Raw genomic sequence first — 20,935 nt, forward strand, 5'->3', positions numbered from 1 at the left:
CATAATAGTCAAGTAATATTGTGTTCACCATAATGTGCCCATAATCTTGGTCTTATGGGATGCTTAGTAAAACCATCAATGTGTTAGGACCTAAAGAAAGTACAGTGTATTTTAAAAAGCAAAACTTGTATAGGACATCATCTTTGATCACAGTATAATAAAACTTAAATCAAGAACAAAATAATTGAACATATACAAAAAGCCCTTATCCACTTTGAAATGAAAAAAATCTCTAAATAACTTTGGTGAAACCAAAGTCACAATTGCCAATAATTTAGAAAATAACAATATGAATATCACATGCCAGCATTTATGGAATATAGCCCAAGTTTTGCTCAAAGGAAAAATCCTGGGATTAAATGCTTTCATTATAAAACAAGAAAAAAAATCCAAGTTAGCATTCAACTCAAGAAGGTAGCAAAGAAGCAAACATAAAAAAAATGGGAACAAAAAAATTAAAGGCAAAAGCAGACAATGATGAAAATTGAACAAATTATCAAGTAACTCCAACAAGTCATTTTTTTGGAAATATTCAGAATGAGACAAGTCTGTGACAAATGCAATTAGAAGATAGAGAAGCAGATAGGAAAAGTGTGAACATGAACTTGACCACAGGCCAAAAGAAAACTGAGAAGAGAGATTGCTAATAAAGCTGAGAATTTAAGTGAAATAAATAATGTTTATAAAATATAGATGTTTGATATTGTCTTACAAAGTAAAAAACTAGACAATAATTATGGCAGAAATTGTAAATTTTTCTTCTAAAGGTATTAAAGACTTTAATATCTTTCAAACATTCAGAGAAAGTGAGGTTTCCATGTTAGTCAACTTCTTTCAGAACCTACAAAAATATTTAAACCTTCTAAATAAACCTTCATCTTACAAATCCAACTGTTTTAGTCAACTATAACTGAGATCATTAATTTATAAAGAGAAAATATTTGGGCTCATGGCTCTGCAGTTTTTAGTCCATGATGGATTGGTCCTGTTGCTTTGGGCCCATGGCAAAGCTGTGCATCAGGGCCCCAGTGAGCAGCAGAGAAAACCTTTCCCCTCATCACCAGAAACCACAGAGAGGAAGAGGAGGGGGCTGGGTTCCCACAATCCCCTTTGAGGGCATGCCTGCAATGAGTTATAGTCCTCCCCTAAGCCCCACCCCTAAAGGCTTTACCACCACCCAGTAGTGCCACCCTGGGGACTAAGCTTTTAACACATGGGCCTTTAGGGATATTTCAGATCCAAACTGTAGCACCAACATATCCCAAAACTAAGTCATAAACTGAAGTACAAAGAAGAGCTTGGCCAAATATCATCTATAATATAACAGTAAAAATCCTGATACAAACCAACAAAAATTGAAACCATATTATATATTTAAATACACTATGACTAAGTAAAGCTTATTTCAGAAATGTAAAGAGAATTTAATACTGGAAAATGTATTCATATAATTTACAGTGTGAACAAATCATTGAAAGATAAAAGGAGAGAAACTGATTTTCTTGATACTCAGAAATCAGGTAAAATTCAAGATCTACTTTTGACTGTGTTTGAATTTTTTAAAAAGTCTTAGAAAATTATGTAGAGAAAAATGCTTACTTAATAAATGAATATTGGCCTCACACTAATCTCCAACATCATACTTGGTGATAATATCTTAGACATAGCTCCACGAGTTTCAGAAACAATGGAAGGGTGCCTGAGGTCATCAGTATTATTTACCATTATTCTGAAAGTCCCAGTTAATTAAATGAAGATGTACAAATAGTAATAAATATGGTTAAAATATCATTGTATGCTTAATATATTCCAAGCACTGCTCTAAGAACTTTTCAGTTTTCACTTAATTCACACAATTAATGTGTGAACTTAATGGGTTGATATCATTATTATGCCCATTTTACAGCTAAGGAAATATATCACTGAATGGTTAAACAACTTGTCAAGGTCGATAAAAAATGTTGAAAAGCAAGAACACAAATATCAAAATTTGTAGGTGTCATGCTTGCCTTCCTAGAAAGCCTGAGATTTAGCTAGCAAATCTATTTCAAAAGTTCTACTATTGGGGAAAGGGCCGGATCCGGAACCGGATGTGGCCGGCTGTGCAGGTGGAGGAGCTTGGGGGAAATGGCCACAGGGACAGACCAGGTGGTGGGACTCGGCCTCATCACTGTTAGCCTGATCATCTTCACCTACTATACTGCCTGGGTAATCTTCTTGCCATTCATAGACAGTGAGCATGTCATCCACAAGTTCTTCCTGCCTCAAGTGTGCGGCCATCCCCCTGGCCACAGGCCTCTTGCTACTCCTGTGTGTGGGATTATTCATCACCTATATTATGCTGAAGAATCAGAGGGTGATCAAGAAGGCTCAGTGAAGACCCAACAGGGATGAGGCATCTGGCACCTTCTCTTTGTCCCCTCCAGGGCAGGGACCAAGGGTCAACCTGTAGGACAGTCCAGGCTTGGCACCCTCTCCAACCTGGCTACTCTGCAGCCCTCTTCTGGGAAGGAGCTACTCAGGACTCACCCTTGACAGACCAAAGCCCCCTCCTCTCTGCTTATCCTTCCAGACACCAGGAGGGAGAAAGACCGGGAAGCTTCCCTTTTATCCCCTTCTGGCTCAGGGCCTGAACAGTGCTGGTCCTGCCCAGCTCACTGTCAGACTCACTGTCACTTTTTCCTCTGGGTTCCACCTTCTTGCCGCAGTTTCCCTCCAGTGACATGCTGACGATAATGGACTTAGCAGGGTCTGAGGAAGCACATGGCCTCTCGATGTGTCCCCACAAGTACTGCTGCACCCTGAAGGCAGCTCTTCTGAGTTGGACACAGCCCAAACCCCATAAAGACATCTGGACCTGGAAAGTTCTGGGGAAAACCTGAAGACCCCAGGGCCACTGGAACACATTAAGGCAGCCACCCCAGGCCCCCAGGCTATTCCTCTTGAAGGCACAAGTCCCTTGCCCAGGACTGGCCTGTTTAGGAGAACTTAACAATAAATGTTGATGGTAAAAAAAAATAGATAAATAAAAGTTCTACTATTAACAAAACACCCTCCACCCCACCCCTCTCAATCTTCTCTAGGATGCTACAGGGACTATTAGGCAAGGCAGATGTTTAATTTAGTCCTGGCAAGAGGGTAAGATGTCTGTCTTCCCATTTACTCATCTTAAATCCTTAATTGCCACCTGTCTTCCCCTAACGTCTGCCTCATTTACTTTGCTCCTACTTGCAATCAAGGATTGAGCCCCCAAAGACATCTGGAGTCTTAAAATCCAATAATGATAAGCAGAAACAAACACAAAACAAAATACAAATCCTTTAGAAATTTCTGGCTGTAGATGGTATGCATCTGATGGTCTTGAAAGTTCCTGTCCCCAGACCTAATAACAGTGGAGGGAGAAGGAGCCTTAGCAGAAGTGCACCCCTTTTTAAAACCCAGACTCAATTGCAGGATTGACTGTGACTGCCAGTCAGCTATGCCTTGGATCACAGTTGCCAGCATCTGTGCATCCTCTGAGTGGCCTGAGAGGCAGGCCTGCTAGGGCAGCTTAGAAAGGGCTCAAGGAAAACCCGGCATCACAAGAACCCTGGATATCCAGGGAGGCAGTTGCAGAGGGGAAAAGGAAAAAGGAATAAAAGGATGAGCACAATAACTAAAGCAGGCCCCACCAGAGCAAAAATCATTATCTTCAGGATATTCAACTGTGGCCATTATATGGCCTCTGGCAGTTCAGGAAACAGCATGGCCCAGTGGCCTGCACCAAGGTCTAAAAGACCTGCATTCAGGTCTCATACTATTTACTCTGTGTATCTTTGGTGAATCTCTTTATCTTTCTGAGCTTATATGCTATATCAATCAAGGGTTGTGGGAAGCATTACAGGAAGCCATAGTTGAGATGGATCAGAAAAATATGAGACATCAATTTTCTGAGTCTCAATTTTAGAATATATATATACTTTTAGTATACATATATAAAATGTGTATATATGTATATAAAATGTGTATATATGTTATATATATATATATATATATAAAGAGAGAGAGAGAGATTTTGCAGTTCTGGGGATTGAACCCAGGGCCTTGTGCTTGACAGGCAAGCACTCTACAAACTGAGCTATATTCCCAGGACTCAATTTTAATATTTAACTTCAATTTTCTGACCTGTCTTGGGGGATATGATGCCCCAGCAGGGTCTGAGGTCTCAGACATTGTGTTCAATGAATCTGTGTTCCAGGATTTACCCTACCTGTTCTGTGGAGAAAATACCTAAATCACAGACTCCTGAGTGGAGAAGTACTCCTCTGTAGTCAGTAAAGTGTGCATTCCAGAAATGCATAATTTATCCTGTAAAATGGAAATGGCTATTGCTTCTTGATTCACAGAGTTGTTGTATGAAAAAAGGAGATATGAAAGTGTTTTGTAAATGCAATGTATACAAAGGTGAAAGACTTATTGTCACTAGGCTGATGCATCTTAAAATCATCTCTCATTCCCTCCTACTATCAGTAAAATGGACATAATGATATCTTTCTCAAATTGTCTTTGTGAGGAGTAAGGGAGATGGTATGTGTAGAGCATATATAAAGTGCTTTGTTACTAAACATCAGGCAACACCAGTAATCAGGTTCCATGGGTTCAGACTCACACTACCCCTTGTCCTCCCACAATTATTTTTCATTCATCCTGCAGCCTACAGGCATTTGCAAGCTGACCAGTTCCAGCCCTAGAAACTGGTTACTCATGCTTCTAATTTCTCCTCCCCCTCCCTAACATCCTTCCATCTCCATGCATGCTTTCCCAACTTAAGAGGTGCCACAAATTTTGCATTTAGATTGTGTGAACACTCTCTGCCCATAGGTAGGACAGAAGGAATCCTTAAAAAGAAATCAGTCCATCAGTCAGTCCCTGTGAACTGTTTTCTCATCTCAAGTCATGAACGTGCTTTCTACTTTCTATACTATCCCACTCCTTCCAAAACAATAATGAATGCATTGCATACCCAACCAAAGAATTAAGGTCCACGAGAAGCAGGTGAGCACACTTATCCAAGAAACTGAGGCAGGTGAAATAGTATAGAGCAAATAGGAGAGGAGAGGAAATAAAAACCCCAAACAAAATGGAAGTTCCTTAATCATAAAATCACATTATTTCCTGGGTCCCCTGGGTCATGTCCAAAGACAGGAGTTGGGAGTGAAGGGTAAGGAAATTTCCAGACCTAGGAGGCCCCATCAAGCAAGAATGCCACTCCTAGAAGTGGTTGCATTTCCAAGGAGGCTGGATGGATTCAGAGCTCTCCAAGGTCCTGACCAGGAGACCCTTGCAATGTCCAGATTTTCAGGAGGTGATGGTGAGGAGTGGAATGGGCAAGAGTAAGGCAGTCACCACAAGTGGCTGAGCTGAATTGGGAGAGAAACGAGGGTAGACAGGGCATAGTCTGTGACGGTCAGCAGAGAAAGTGGGGAACAAGCTGAAAGCTGAGTACTGGTGAGCTCACCCTCTCCAGCCACCTCTGTGTTTCACCAGCATGACTTCTAAATCACCAGAAATGCCTCCTGCTGGGAGAAATTCAGCATACATGATACAGAGATTAAGACTTGAATTACGTCATGAAGGTGACACGCTTCTCAGGAAGTCATTGAGGTTTGTGAGGGCACGGGGTGGGGACCACAGGGGAAGCCATTCTCAAGCAATTTGTCTTAATCTTCCAGTTGAGTCCCTGTGGTGCCTTTGCCAGCCTGCAAATACAAGGGTAATGTCCCATATAATTCCCTTGGTTTTGAATGATCGATAAAGGCCCTTTCCTGTGCTCTTTTCACCTCATTTTCTCTTCAGACTCCATTTTGCCAGATGCCCTCCAAATAGGGTTGAGTGTTTGCATACTCTGGTCTGGGGTCCATGGGCTCTGAACCCTGACTTTCTACATGAAGGTGATAGCTAGCCGCCCCAGGGTAGTTCCTGTTCTTTGTTAACATCCCAATATGGATCAAACAGGACTAAAGCCTTTCCAGTGACAAAACTGGAAGCAGCCCCAGGCTATAATAAAAAGTTCTGCCATGGGAAAGAATTGAGCTTAAAGCCTGCCTTGAAGATCCAAGGGACCACCTCATAAGTATTCTGTCTGCGTGAGAGACTTTTGGCATCATTGTTTCATAGGGGGCCTGTTTATTTATGCTCAGCATCCTTAAAAGGTCTGCATGCAGCCTAGATTAGACAGGTGTGAGGTTTTGGTAAATAGCCCATATTTTTGGCAAACCTATTGGAAGATAGGTGTAACCTTTGACTTCTACTCTAAAAGATCATTTTCCAGAGTTCTCCCCTCCCCAGCTCACCCATTTTCCACCGCCCATCCCCCAATATGTTTTCTAACCCTTAGACCTAGAATGTGGCTAGATCCTCAGGACTACTTAGAATTTCTCTGAGGCTGAATTGGCCACATAGGTAGCTGGAGAAAAAAATCTCTATATTATGAGATTTTACAGTCATGAAAACATCCATTTCTGAATAGTACTTCCTATACCAGTTGCTAGAGTGTCTGGAATCTTACCAGTAAAGATTCATTCCAATGGAGGACCATACCTCCAGAGTCCTTCACTCAGTGAAAACACCCTTGCCAGAAATAAACTCACTGACCTGTCACACATATCCCAGTGCAGTTCACCTCTTCTCTCCAAAATAATGACTGAGCATTCCCAGGCGAGCTAGGGCCAAAGGTACAGGCAGCTCTGGATGTTGAAAAACAGGTCATGGAAGGTAGTATTATCTAAAGGTGGGAACTATGGGCTGGGAGTTAGATTTAGACTCTACTCCCAGCTGAGAGCTGGCACAAGTCACTCAACTCTAGGTCTCAATTTCCACACCAAAATTGCCTCTATTCTAACTTTCAGGGAACTCATTAAAATTTAACAGGAATGCTCAGAGAAAACACACACACACAATAGTCATTTAGTGCACAGTTACCATTACCAGTCCTAAGACAGAGCTGGAAATTCTCAGATGACCAGAACGTGGTCCTTGCCTGAAAAATGCTTTGAGGCCAGTGGGCAGATAATGAGCATGGATGTGCTAAGTGCAGCAATAGTAGATATGCATAGGAGTCTCGAGCACCCAGGGGGCCATCTAACCCAGTCTTTGATGCAGTGTAGGCAAAGGCGATGACCCTGATCTAAAGTGTAAGAATAGACGACGGGAAGGAGATGGGAAGAGAGAATGGCATCAGGAGAAGGAATGACTTGAGCAAAAGCATGGCAGTGGAATATTGAGATGTAGATGGGCAAACATGACCAATTAAGGGTGTCTGGAGCCTAAATTATAAAGAATTGAGTGTGAGGAAACATGCAGGCATTCAACCATGGAGGGCCACATGTATTAAATTAAGGAGCTTAGAGTCCTATTTCAAGCAGCCCACCCCAGAAGGGTTTAAGCAGGGGAATGATAGAGTCAGTTTGATTATGAATCCCCTTGAGAGTAATGTGGCAAGTGGACCATAAAAGAGAGTAGAAAGTGCTCTGCAAACTGGTGAAGACAGGAGGCTGCTCGTCCAGCCCTTCTGACCCATGGTCCAACTAGGTTGCTGATTGTTGTTGCTTAGAAGTTCCAGCTACCTGGCCCCACCTAGGCTGAGACTCCTGAAGGGGCTTCTGGAAACATCCAGAGTGTTTTTCCAGCAGCTGTTTTGATCCTTAGAAATCCTAGGCACAAAAAAACATCCTGAAGGGATGTCTTCTTTTTTTTTTTTTTTTTTTCCTTCTTACAGTAGTTCTTTTTTTTTTTTTTAAGTTTTTTTTTTATTGTAAACAAATGGGATACATGTTGTTTCTCTGTTTGTACATGGCGTAAAGGCATACCATTTGTGTAATCATAAATTTACATAGAGTAATGTTGTTTGATTCATTCTGTTATTTTTTCCCTGAAGGGATGTCTTGAGTAGGCTGCCACAAGTCCTCTCCTGCATTATCCTGGTCAACACATTTGTCAATAAGTTGAATGACACAGTGGACCTGCAGGTGACCCAAAGTCAAATACAAAAGCTAATATCCTGTGTGATGGAATAAAGACTCTAAAAATATTCTGACAGACCAACCTAGATGCCCTTCAGTTGATGAATGGATAAAGAAACTGTGGCATATATATACAATGGAATATTACTCCGCCTTGAAGAATGATAAAATTATGGCATTTGCAGGCAAATGGATGAAATTGGAGAATATCATGCTAAGTGAGATAAGCCAATCTCAAAAAACTAAAGGATGAATGATCTTGCTGATAAGCGGATGAGGACATATAATGGGTGATAGGAGGGGTTAGCGTTAAGGTTAAGGTTAGGTTTAGGGTTAGGGATAAGGAGGGTGGTAAGAATGGTGGAAGGAAGGACTGTATAGAGGAAAAAGAGGGGTGGGAGGGGTGGGGGGAAGGGAAAAAATAACAGAATGAATCAAACAACATTGCCCTATGTAAATTTATGATTTTTAATTTAAAAAAATGGAAAAGAATATTCTGACAGGAAAGAACAATGGTTAAAACACCTAGGTCATTGTAACTACATAGATGTTAAGCACTGCTTTCAGATTTCTTCTAAGTTGGGCTGGAGAGATAGCTCAGTTGGTAGAGTGCTTGTCTTGCAAGCACAATGCCCTGGGTTTGATTCCCCAGCACCCAAAACAAAAAAAAAATATTTCTTCTAAGTCAGTTGTATAAGTACAAGCTTTGGGATACGTGTCCTGATAGCTGAAATAATTGTCCAATCGTCAAACGCTTGCTGTGAACCTGATAGATGACAAGTTCACAGCTCCCAGTGCTTACTTCTGTTACCACCTATAGTACATTTTAGTAAAACTAGGTCCACTTCCTTTCTTATACTGTCAGTTTTCTAGTACGGGACTAAGCCTCATCTTTGTATTACAGGAATCTTGGACCAAGTACAGGGAAAGACAGACTTCTTGAATGCCTACATATGCAGCAGTTTGTGTTTATAATCTGTTTAATTATTACAGCAATCCTATTACATTTATTTTATAGATGAAAAAATTAAGACTCAGAGATGTTAACTAAATTGCCTATGATTTTGTTTGCTAGTAGATTTCTAGGTTGACAATTGAACCCAGATCCAACTGGTTCCAAGGTTGATTCTCTTTCCACCACACCATGCTGGATCTGCACTTGCATAAAATCCCAATAACATGCTTTGGTGTTGAATTGTCTCCAGACCTGTGCCAAGTGAGCCTCTCCTCAAGACCTGACCACTTAGTTGGTTTATTTCACCTGGAGGAGAAGACTAGTGTTGATTGCTGACTCCATAGGTGCCTCCAGTGCGCTGCAGCTGCTCAGAAGGCAATGGCAGCTGACAAACTCAGAAGGTCAAGGGCTGTGTGTTTTCTCTCCTATGTGGAAGCTAGAGAGGAAAAAGGAAAAGAAGAGGTGGGGGTGGATCTCATGAAAATCAAAAGGAGAACAGTTAGAGGAGAGGAAAGGAACCAGTTGGAGGGAGGAGGGAAGGGGAAGGGGAAAGTGCTGAGGAGTGATATTGGCCAAATTATGTTATTATATCGTGTGCATGTATGAATATGTAACAACAAATCCCACAATTATATACAACAATAAAAAAATGTGGGGGGAGGCAGAAGAAGGTGATGGCAGTTGAGCAGCTTTGACAGGATAATGAACCAGAGCAAGGGCTGTGATGACCTGACTGTCCCTATATGCTCAGATGACATCCAGACTTCTGATCTTCTTCCAGCCAAGACACTTTTGGTAAGAATAACTTCCACCTAGGAATTTGTGTGTGCGTGTGTGTGTGTATGTGTGTGTGTGTGTGTGTGTGTGTTTCAAGGAATATTTAATAAGGCAGATAACGTGCTTATCTAACATGTAATTTTATGTCACTAAGTAAAACAAAACATCCTGTTCACTGGGTAAAAAGGACCTGATTTATGCATGTACACTCAGTGCAATTTAAAAAATACTCTAACTATAATTTCACACCATAATTTCAATATAGGCCCAATCTTTTTTTTTTTTTTTTTTTCATATGTGAGAAGAAAATTCCTTGAGCAATCATTTGAGCCTTGAACAAAAATCCACAGCTATATCCCTCAGGGTCATTCCATAGTCTTCAAGATTCAGATGGCACAGGGAGGCTTAAATTCAGCCTTTTAGAGAGGACATTCCAGTTCGCATGATCTCACCAACCAGGAGAATGTTGGTGACAACCACAGTGCAGGAGTGAAGAAGCTGTTTCTTCACACAATAGTTATCCCATACGCCCACTTCTGCAGCAACCCTCGGCTCACCTGTGTTCAAGTCCACGCCTACAAGCTGACCCGATTCTGAATGTTCTGCTTGAATCTTAACTAATGTTTCTTGAAGGTCAAAACCGGAGTTCTGAGCAAGAACTTTGGAATGAGTAATGCATCAGCAAATGCCTGGACTCCAAGTTGGGCCCTGCCCTCTATACTGGGCTTGTATTTAATCAGGGCTTCTGCCATAGCCACTTCCACGGCACCAGCTCCTGGAACCACACAGCCATCATCGATGGCATTTTTGATTGCCCTCAGGTCATCTCGTATTGCATCTTTGATTTGATTGAGTGTGTGTTTATTTGGTCCTTTGACTAATAATGTGACAGAGAATGGGGATTGTTACACTTCTCAATAAAGGTGAACGTCTCTTTTCCCAATGTCCACTCATAGACAAGTCCTGCATGTTCCAAGCAGTCAGGATCTAGGTCATCAAGAGAATTCAGAGCTCCCCCACTACAAGCAAGAATCAGCCTCTCCATATTTCTCCATTTTGCTCTGCATAGGGCTACTATGCCTTCTTTTGCAAGTGCCTCCAAAGAAAAGGGGTCAATTCCCTTCTGATTAATAATGACAAAGCCTTTATTTGAATCACCACAGACTTCCTTTTTTAGTTCTACTATTTTTTTCACTCTATCTTCAATAAATTTTCTTTCAACTTTTACTAGTTTCTCTTTCTCTTCTGCACTCTTGTAAAAAAAAAAAAAAAAAAAAAAAAAGCTAGAATTCACTTCTGTTTTCTCATACTCCAGGACACATTGCATGTGAGGATGTAAGCATTCTCCACTCTCTTCTTCATGTTAGGGTGGCGGGCCCATAGTCCAAAACAAGCCCTCTGATTAAGTTTGTGTCCATTTCTGATTTATGTTTCATCTCCATGATCTCAACCATGAATGGGTCAATAGGCTCATCTTTTATTTTATGGCCAAAATGGAGTCACTACAGTCTCTGTCAGGACGTCTGCAAGTTCGCATGAATTTTCGTTGGGAGAGATGTTCTGGCCACATCTATAAGGGTCTCCCTGTTCATCTCTCTACTTACTTTGATTTGTTCCAAAAACTGAAGGGCCTTTTCCTTTGCAGCTTCAAAACCTTCAGTGATTATTCTAGGATGAGGACCCTCAGAAATGTAGAGATCTGCCTGTTTGAGTGGCTCTTCAATGATGAGGATGTTGGAAGTAGTGCCATCACCAGTGATGTCATACTGGGCTGTTGCTACTTTTGCTATTGAGGAGGCTGTTGGGTGCTGAATTTGCATTTCGTGCAGCAGCATCTTGCAGTCCTTGGTGAACTTGATGTCCCCGGCACCCGACACCAGCATCTTCATGGAACCCTTGGGCCCCAGGTTGGTCTGCAGCACATCCTGCAGCCCGCGGGCCGCGCTGATGTTCACCGGCAGTGCTGCCTGCGCGTGGGCCACCTCAACCTTGGGGTTCAGCGTCTTCACAGCCACCATAGCTGCCCGGCAAAAGGAAGACAGGCGCGCAGAGAACACGGAACCAGCAGCGCGTGGCCGGGCGGTGCTTTCAGCCTCCACCTAAGAATTTTTTAAAAGAGAACATTTGGCATCATAAGGCCCTAGAAAACATATCATATGAAGAACAATTGGAAGGAAAGGCACTACTTAGCCTGGAGAGGAGAAGGCTTAATAGGCAAACAATTATTACACTCAAATATTTGAAGATGCAATTGCATGGCTTTCCCATTAAGTCTGTTAGACAATTACTGGTGTTGATGTATTGTGATTTCTGAATTTTGGAGAGGTTGGGTTTATTACCATAGGTCAGGCACTTCATATACATCTACTCTAATCCTTACAGTAGCCCTGCCAAGTCCTCTGCAGATAAGGACAGCCTAAGAAATTTGCCCAACATCTTAGTTTGCAAAGAGTGGAGCCAAGACTCACCCTGACATTTGTGGTTGTTGTTGTGCAGCATGTCCTTGTTTTCCTATAATTCCCCTATAATGGTATTTGGTCAAAGAGGGCAGCAGCAATGGATGGGCATCTTGAAGACCTTTGCCCTACATGAAAAAGAGGACTCACAAATTCAGAAGAATTCTGCTCATGCATCAACTTCCACATCCAGGGCCCTCTGTCCAGATCCAGAACTGAGTCAAGAAGCATGAGGCCCTGGGAAGATAGCATAAAGTGGGATGCAGCCCTTCCCCAAGACCGTCAAGGTCCTTGAGAATGGAGTCCCGGCTTACCCTCACTTTCTCGCCTCTCACTAGCTCCTCTCTTGCTCCCTACCCCTCTACTCTCCCATCAGATCACTGATTCATTTTCCCTTCCACACCCTGGTATGGGCTCTTCCCTTTGCCTGCTACATATGCTGCAGACCTTTCGCCAACTTGAAATCTGCTCCCTCTTCAGATGGGAACTGGTGTAGTATCACCCCTCAGTGACCCCACCCTTGACTGGTACCCCTCCCATTTTTGTGCATGGCCCTGTGTCTATCTGTGTCCTGGCACTTTTCTCTCACTGTTGCAGCTATTCTGTGACCCTGGGAAAGCAGGGAGAGTGTTGTGTTTGTTTGCCTCTTGGGTACAGCACAGGGCCTAGTACATAGTGTTTTTGAATGAATGAATGAATGAATGAATGAGTGAATATGGGCTTTGGGGTCTGTTGGATCTGGTTTTGAAGACAGGTTTTACCAGTCACAGATTGGATTAAAACTATAGGCAATTTTTTTTAGAGGTTCAGTGTCCTTAGTCTGTTAATTGGGAAAAAAAATACCTATGTCATAGGGATTATAATGAGAATTTGACTTATTAGCCAAGAAACTGGCCCACACAACTTAGGTAGGGTTAACAATGACAAGACCAACAGAGTATAATATTTGTAGATTCCAAACTAATCCTCTCACTAAACAATTTTCTTATTCTGGAAGGCATCATTTTTAATGCCAAGTCTCATAAAAATATTAATTAAAGCTTTTGACTCCATGTCTCTGTATGGACAGTGTCCAAGGGGATGGTCTTGCTGTGACCTATCCAACACTCTCATGGTCAGTTGGGCCGAGGAGATGGATGGTACAGGCCACCTGCCCTGAGACACCAGGAGCTACCAGCACAGAACTCACTGAGGGTGGCTAAAGACCACACTCTCACCTTTCTCTCTGCCAGCTCCTGAGAGATTCAGCTCAGACCCCTCTCATGACCTTATGGAACCCACTGGGGTCCCTGCCAGGTCTGGAGAGCCCTTGTGACCACCCTGAGAACATCTGTTCTCACTGCCCTGCTCCCTCCTTGCCTGCTGCTCTCTCATGGGCTGTGAGCATCTGGAGCAGAGGGAAAACAGCCTGATCATCCTGGCAGCTCCTTTCCCTGGGCTTTCAGACTGGGACCAAGAGCATTTCAGAGCCATCTTTTCTTGGAGCCTAAAGAGTAAAAGTTAGCCTTCAAGGTCATGTTTCTGACATTCAGAGAAAGCCAGTGTGGAACCGATGAGAGTAAAGGGATAAAGAGTCGCAATAGCATCAGGGACCTGGTTCTGAGTGTTCCTGATGCTCAGTCACATCCTTATCTTCCTGGCGGCTCAGCCTTTAAACATTCTATGTCCAAATTGATGGCTACCCCATCCCCCCCCCCTCAAAAAAAATGTCCACATTGAACTTAGATGGCACAACAGCAGTGGGTCAGTTCAGTTAATCCAGTCAGAGCCTGGGCTGGGGTGTAGCTCGGTAGCAGAGCACTTGCCTAGCATATGCAAGGTCCTGGGTTCAACCCCTAGCACTGAAAGAAAAATAACTAAATAAAGGAGCCATCTCCTAAACAGAAGTTCACAAAAACAACTGCTTTCTTGTTACCCAGTAGCCTCTCATTTCACGTGGTCCCTCCTTTCTCAGAGGGTCCCCAGAAGTGACTGGTTGCCCACAGCAGTAACCTACCCCCTAAGCACCTTTTAAAGGTGGCATTCCTTCTCTGACTCACTCTGCATTCCCTTGGGGTGCTGTGCCTCTCAATGTACTCTTTGCAGACTCTTCCCTCTAAAATATTCTTTTCAGTAAGAAAAGAGGCTAAGAAGAGGCCCTGTATAAAAGAGTAATCAATTTCCCCTAATCTCTTTTCCCAAACCACCGTACAGACAGCCACTCTTGTATCTGGCAGTCTGGTGACTTTAAGAATCTTTAAATATGTAAATATGTTTTGTTAAGTCATTAAGCTTGTAAGAAATAAGAAATTAATTAACATTAGCATGTTGAATCACTTAGGTGTCAGTTGCTAATATGGCTAATTGACATTTAATAAGTCTTGCTATCTAATTTACTATGAATTACATTAAATGTTAATTAATTGCTTAGTTATTCTTTATGCAATTATTATATGTTAATGTGCATTTAATAGCTTATTATTTGGGTGATTGTTTTAATGGTAAACAAATTACCTGTTAATGCTGGTTTAAACATATTCAGATAATTCTTAAAATTATTCTCTTAAACATAATCAACTAATGGATTAATTAAGACCATTTAAAACCATTGAAAAAATAACTATCAGTTTTTGAGCCACAATCCCCCAGTTAAATTGGCAGGGCTTTCAGGGGCTTGTTTATCTGCTATGTATATGTCCATAATATATAATACTATCATGACCCATTCCATCAAGCTATCTAAATTAGCTCTGATAAACTACCATACTTTATGGACTATTATTATTGGCCCATGTTTAAATCTCAGAAGGCTCATTAATAGAGCAATGTGACTGATACTAAAGCAGATGTGATTTTGACTGCATTAGTTGAAGCATAATATATAAAACAAAGGAGGTGATTCTCCTGCTCTGCCTTCCACTGGTCTGGCCATATTTGGGATAGTTCATCAACTCTGGAAACAACATATTTAAGAAGATACAAAGTATATCTTGTAAAGAATTGGTGAAGAACTTGAAGATGGTAGCCAGACTTAAGTGAAAACTACAATAAAGTTTCTTCACATATGTGGTGAGGTTTGTGGAAGATAAATTACTTTTTCTCTTTTTTAACTTGACTCAATTGAGAGCATGTGGATCATAAGTTTGAAGTTAGAGGGAACAGATTTCAGATTCAAAGCTGTCTGAGGATGAAATGAGCTGCCTCTGGAATAATGAGCTTCCTGTCACCAGAGGAGTTCAAGCGTAGTCTTGGCAATCATTTGTGCAGAAGGGACTCAGGTTTCGGATGGGTGGCTGGAGGATGTGACCTTTCCAATGCCTCTGAGGCAGAGATTCCACAATTCTCATGATAAATCGCTCATTCCATCCAGTGCACTGGTCTGGACACAGCCACGTGTCCACATTGTCTGGTTCACTTCCAAGTTTGGAAAAGCTTCACGGGTGTGTATGAGCACTTCAAATTCGGTTCTGATTGGGAGCCTAGTAGTGGACACCGTGGTGCAACATGGTGGCAAGAGCCGACTTGGTCTCGCTGGGTCTGCTGTGCTGCAGCTTCCCTTCAGGTGTCCTCCAGCAGCCCACGCGTGGAGGGGAGGCTCAGAGGGGACCAGCTGAGCCGCTGGAGTCATTTATCTTTGGCAGGACAGGACGGGAGAAAGGGCAGGCGCCTAGCAGGCAAATAAACTTAATGAAGTTTGTAATAGACTGCGGAAATATCAGCCTCGTGATCAAAGCGAGAATAAGCCACAAGAAACGATTAATTAAGACTCTCCCACTATCTCCCTCTTCCCATTTCCTGCTTCACCGTGGCAGTAACCATTCTAATTGTTCCAGGCTTTCAAGATTTAAAGGCAGCTTTTCTTTCCCAGGTTTCAAAGTGCCGTTGGGGGTCAAGCGTCTGGTGCAGTCACTGGCAGGCCCCTGGGGTCCCCTCGTTTGAGCTCTGCCCTCTGCGAGCAGGGTAGGTGTCCTGGGCTGAGCACCTGTTCCCCTGAGCCCCACACCCACAGTGTTCTGCCCCAGGATGTCCTTGCTGACTTTCCAGGTCTAACTGGAAACTCCCCTTCCCAGGAAGGCTGGCTTCAGGGAGACCATCAGTCCCGTCCACTCTACAGTCATATTGCTGCCGGTTGACCTTTACCACTGGATGAGGGCACTGGGCTTATGTCTGCTATTTTGATCCTGAAACTATTCCTAGTCTTGGGGGTGCATGTATGGAGGCAAGGGTAACATTCAAAATATTTAAGAATATAATATTAATTAGCACTAGGTCAATATGAGGAACTTTTAAAATGTTTCTTTTTGTGCTGTAACTAAAGCTGCTTACCAGGTGATACGAGCTGTGCTGCAAGTCATTCATCAAGTGATTCCAATAGCATCCTGTTCCTTTGTTGATTTTTTAAAAGTGTCAATGTGATCTTTTGTTTGATGCAGCTGTCATCAGCTAAATGATGGCCTCTCTGACATGGGGAATTGTATCAAACCCTTCTGTAAGTCTCCCATTCACTTGCTAGTCAGGAGGTCTCCAGGATCAGAAGCTCTGTGCCTAAGTCACACCATGGCTGGGCGTACACCTGACACCAGCTCTTCCCACATGGCCTAAATTCAACAGCCTATTCTCAGTACCCCCTGACAATGCTGCCACCAACCTGTCTACCCTGCATGTGTTCCAAGACCCCATCAACACCAGGCCCCTCTGGAGGAGAAGGTGAAGGTGGCAAACCTTACCACCATCATTTCAGTTTGCTCAGCAGCTCCTGGGGGTTTCCCCCTATCTGCTCCCTGCTGTTCCCAGACCTCATTATCCACCATCATGGCCATCTCTGGGCAACATCAAATGATGGCTTATGGTCTCAACCACTTAAAACTATATCCCAACTGGTATGAAAGTGACTTCATATTCCAACCACTTATTGGCTATACCAATGCATTCATACATCCTGTCTCCCCATGTACCCTGTCACCTCCCTAAAGACAGATAGAAGGCATCTATCTGCCCCTTTCAAAAAAGAAAGAGTAGGCAAAGGGTCCTGAGACAGCAATAAATGACAACATTTTTGCCAGCCCATCAGACCTCAAGAATGAGCCCCATACTCCTCCACCCCAACACATTCCTGGCCTGGAGGAGAGTCTAGTCTCCATTCTCTCCCTACCCTCAGACATAACATGGTGAGCAACAACCTGTCCATTAAGATCTTCTGAGTAGGTATGCAATATGATATGATAGAATCCCACAGTCCCCTTCCCGAAGATGTCAGAGGTAATCAGGGGGCCCACAGACGGCAAAGCCACTACTCCTGTGTAAATCTCCACCTGCTCAGGAGATTTACAGAGATGGATGGCTACATGGGCATGGGAGGGGCAGGAGCCAGGAGCAGAAGGGATGACTTATGATTGCTGTCGACAAAGGCAGGCCCTTGTTGCTGGAAAAGGCTTTCTTGTTGCCTCTGTTGGCTGAAGCCTCAACACATGTAGAAAGATGAGCTGGGGGTCTCCATCAGGGGCTGAGGTTTTCTGTGGTGGAGATCATTAGCAAGAATAAGTCCTCCCCCTGCATAGCATTTATCATCTGTGCCCTGGGCGGGGGCTGGCGAATCTAGTAGTTCCAGAGAAGAGCAGTGGGCAGGATTGGGTCGGGAAGTGAATGACATTGGGCAAATCCAAAGCTATTATCGCCTGCTCTGCTGCCCCCAGCGTCTTCGTCAAAAAAGTTGGCCTGTTCAATTAGTGTAATGACATGGTGCGAGATGGTATTTCCAAACACTGAAACCAGCTCAGCTGTGCTCACTCTGGTTGCTGGCGTGAAGCATGTCAGGCAGCCTCTGAGGTGGCACAGGGACCCTATCAGCATGACACACATTTCGGGGAAGTGCTGTAATTCAGCACTGACACCACGATCAATGGTGCCCATTTCTGAGCTGTCCTTCCCAAGGAAAGAGACAAGGTATTAGCCTCAAATGGCCCACTAGACTGCAGCTGTGTTGTGTATCTCCCCAGCCCCCCACTACCCCATCCTCCCTCCTGCTTCTGCTGCTTTCTGTGTTTGGCTATTCCAACCATGGAGCACACCATTGCGTGCAGACTCTGAGGTCAGACAGGACTGAATCCAGGCTCCACCACACAAGCCCAGTGTAATCCTGGGCAAGTTAATCATTCCTTTTCCCATTTAAAAATTGTAATGACAATCCAAGTCTTGTGGATATAAAAACTTAAAGAAACAATGTACCTAAAGAGATTGGGGCCATGTCCCGCACTCTGGAAATATCCTTAAGTGTTAGCTGTCAGAGCTGTATAGTTTCTTCTCATCTCTCTACTTTTCTATTCCTCTGTTCTCTTTTGGTCTGAGCCGGTGTCCCCACATACCCATGACCTAACCTGTCCCTATCTGCCTCTGCTTCAGGTTGTCTCAGCTTTTAGTTCCCTCTTTCTCCTCTGGGTTCTCTGGGCCCTGTTTGTTTGGGTCCTTCTTTCCTCTTCTTTGTCCTTGACTAGCCAATATTTCCTGGGCACCTAACCTCTTTTTCCATTCCTTAGACTTGGAACATTATGGTATTGAAGGGTTTTCAAATCTAATGCAGAAAAAATAAACTCTCCTGAATGGTGATCTCCACAGCCTTGGTAAAGCTAAAGCTGCGAAATCTGGAATTTACTATTGTAATTATTCTGCCTGAAGCTGTGCCAACTTGGCTGGGTTGGCAAAGCGACGTGCCAGTTGGGAGCCAATCACCACCTTCCTATTGAGCATGGAAAAGCTGCCCAGCCTCTGCTGGATGCTAAAAATAGACATCTGGAGATCAGGGCAGCTCAGGAGCAGGAGGTGAGCTAAAAATATCTTGTAACAATGTAGCCTTCCTGTGCCTGATGGACTGCAGACTGGCAGGGGCAGGGGCTGCAGAAACCCTGGGGTCCACAGCTGCATGGCTCCAGCTGAGCAGGGGAAGATGGGAGGAAGACACACAGGCAGGCACCAGATGCCAGCAGGGCTATCAGTACTTGGGAAGCACACAGTAGGCCACCAAGCCAGTCACAGAAGCTGAGGCCACAGAGCACACACAGGCAGGGAGATGTTCATGGACATTCCCACAGTCAGTGGGAAGGGAGAGCAAAGGTGGTGCCTGGGGACACAGAGGTTTCTTTAGCTTTGTCTCCCCACTCTGGCCACCACTGTTGGTCGCCAAGTCTACAGCTGCCTTCATTCTCTGGTTACTCTTCAATTCACCTAACCCACAGCAGGGAAAGGTTTTCTGCCCCTTGACCTGCCCCCATCATCCAGCTGTCCCAAGCTCTGTCCTCTCCGAGAGTCTTTGCTGAACACTGATCTGGGTCAGCCCAGCACTCCTACAAACTCAGCATTATTGTTTTCCTCAAATTACAGATGAGGAAACTGAGGCTCACGGACGCACAGATACATACCCAGGGTTTCTCAGCTGGTCAGTGGCAGAGCCTGGATTTGAATCTTGCTGTCTGACAGTAGCTCCTCTGTTCTGTCATCTGCATCAGTCCTCAACTTGGTGTGATTTGGCCCTGCAGGGGACACCTGACAATGTCCTGGAACAGGATTATTACAACTGCTGGAAGAGTTGCTCCACTAGTGGATAGAGGGATGCTGCCAAACATCCTACAATACACACAGCAGCCTCCACAATAGAGCTATCTAGTCCAAAACGTCAAGAGTGCCGAGCCAGGAGACTGCTCCAACTCCTGCTGCAGCAAAAGTGGGTGTCAAACTTGGGTTGCACCAGATTGACTTGGAGACCTTGTTAAAATCAGATACTTGAACCCCAACCCTAGACACTCACGTTCACTGGGTCCACGGGAGCTCTCTCCTACCCCACCCCAGGAGATTCCCTGGTAGACAGGCACCACACTGAGAAACACTTTCCAAGAGAAAAACTACAAAGAGGCAGATGCCAGGTTCCTGTCAGTTCTGAATAGACTTATGGCACAAGGTAAGAACTTGGAAAATATCTCCAAATAAGAGCACAGACACAAATGCATGCACCTGTATGTATACACACACACAAACACACACACACATACACACACACACACTAGAGGAACCAAGGAGTCACATAGCCTCAAAAGGTACAACTCTCAAGGTACATAGCACCAATTTTATGGTCTCCCTCACTTGCATATCAAACACTGCTGACCCTGGCCAGTGGTCAATGGAAGTGTGAATCAGCATGCCTAGCCCCCAGATCTGCTTTTGATCTAAGCTTATACGTTGCACAGATGGGAAGGTTTGGATTCGTGGTGGAAATAAGAATGAGTAAAACCACAGGTGTATTGTCAAGATGAATATGCCGGCAGGTCTGGAATTGGAATGGGACCAGGTAGCATCACGCCTGGATGGGGAGGCAGAGTAATGTGAATTGACTGAAGACAAAGGGAAAACAAATGGAAAGTGACAAGCACAGAGGGGAGCGGCAAGAGCTAATGGGCCGAGGAACTAAGAATTTCATCCAACCCATCACCCAACCTGGCCACTTGGCTCTTTCTTCCCCATCATCCAGGGAATATTCCCAGGACTAAGCTCCTGAGCATCTGGGTAGATGATACACCCTGCACCTTGTCAACAACAGCTCCCCTATTGTTATCGATTTGGTTCAACAGATGTTCGCCTCAGACAGGGAAGACAAATGAGACATCACTGTAGGAAAGAAAAGCTGTGAGTCCTGAGCACCTTCACGCCACGGGAAGGCTTATTATGGGAATCACAATTAGAGAGAGGTCTGGGCCAGGAAGAAAGATGCTTCCCACCTCCCT

At 43.8% G+C, this 20,935-nt stretch overlaps 1 protein-coding gene and 1 pseudogene across 2 annotated transcripts; one reads left to right on the forward strand and one right to left on the reverse strand.

Annotated features, from left to right (window-relative positions):
- The first annotated feature begins 2,079 nt into the window (after positions 1-2,079).
- Positions 2,080-3,001, forward strand: LOC306659994 (dolichol phosphate-mannose biosynthesis regulatory protein-like). The gene is given in 2 exon segments (XM_079138059.1): positions 2,080-2,270; positions 2,272-3,001. Coding segments are annotated over 2 exon segments (249 nt in total). The 5' UTR covers positions 2,080-2,127; the 3' UTR covers positions 2,378-3,001.
- Positions 3,002-9,816: 6,815 nt separating this feature from the next.
- Positions 9,817-11,814, reverse strand: LOC306638329 (T-complex protein 1 subunit zeta-like; annotated as a pseudogene). The gene has a single exon. The product of its transcript is annotated as a T-complex protein 1 subunit zeta-like (transcript).
- Positions 11,815-20,935: the final 9,121 nt, after the last annotated feature.

This window comes from Sciurus vulgaris (assembly GCF_902686455.1).
Source record: "Sciurus vulgaris genome assembly, chromosome: 1".
Classification (NCBI taxonomy): domain Eukaryota; kingdom Metazoa; phylum Chordata; class Mammalia; order Rodentia; family Sciuridae; genus Sciurus; species Sciurus vulgaris.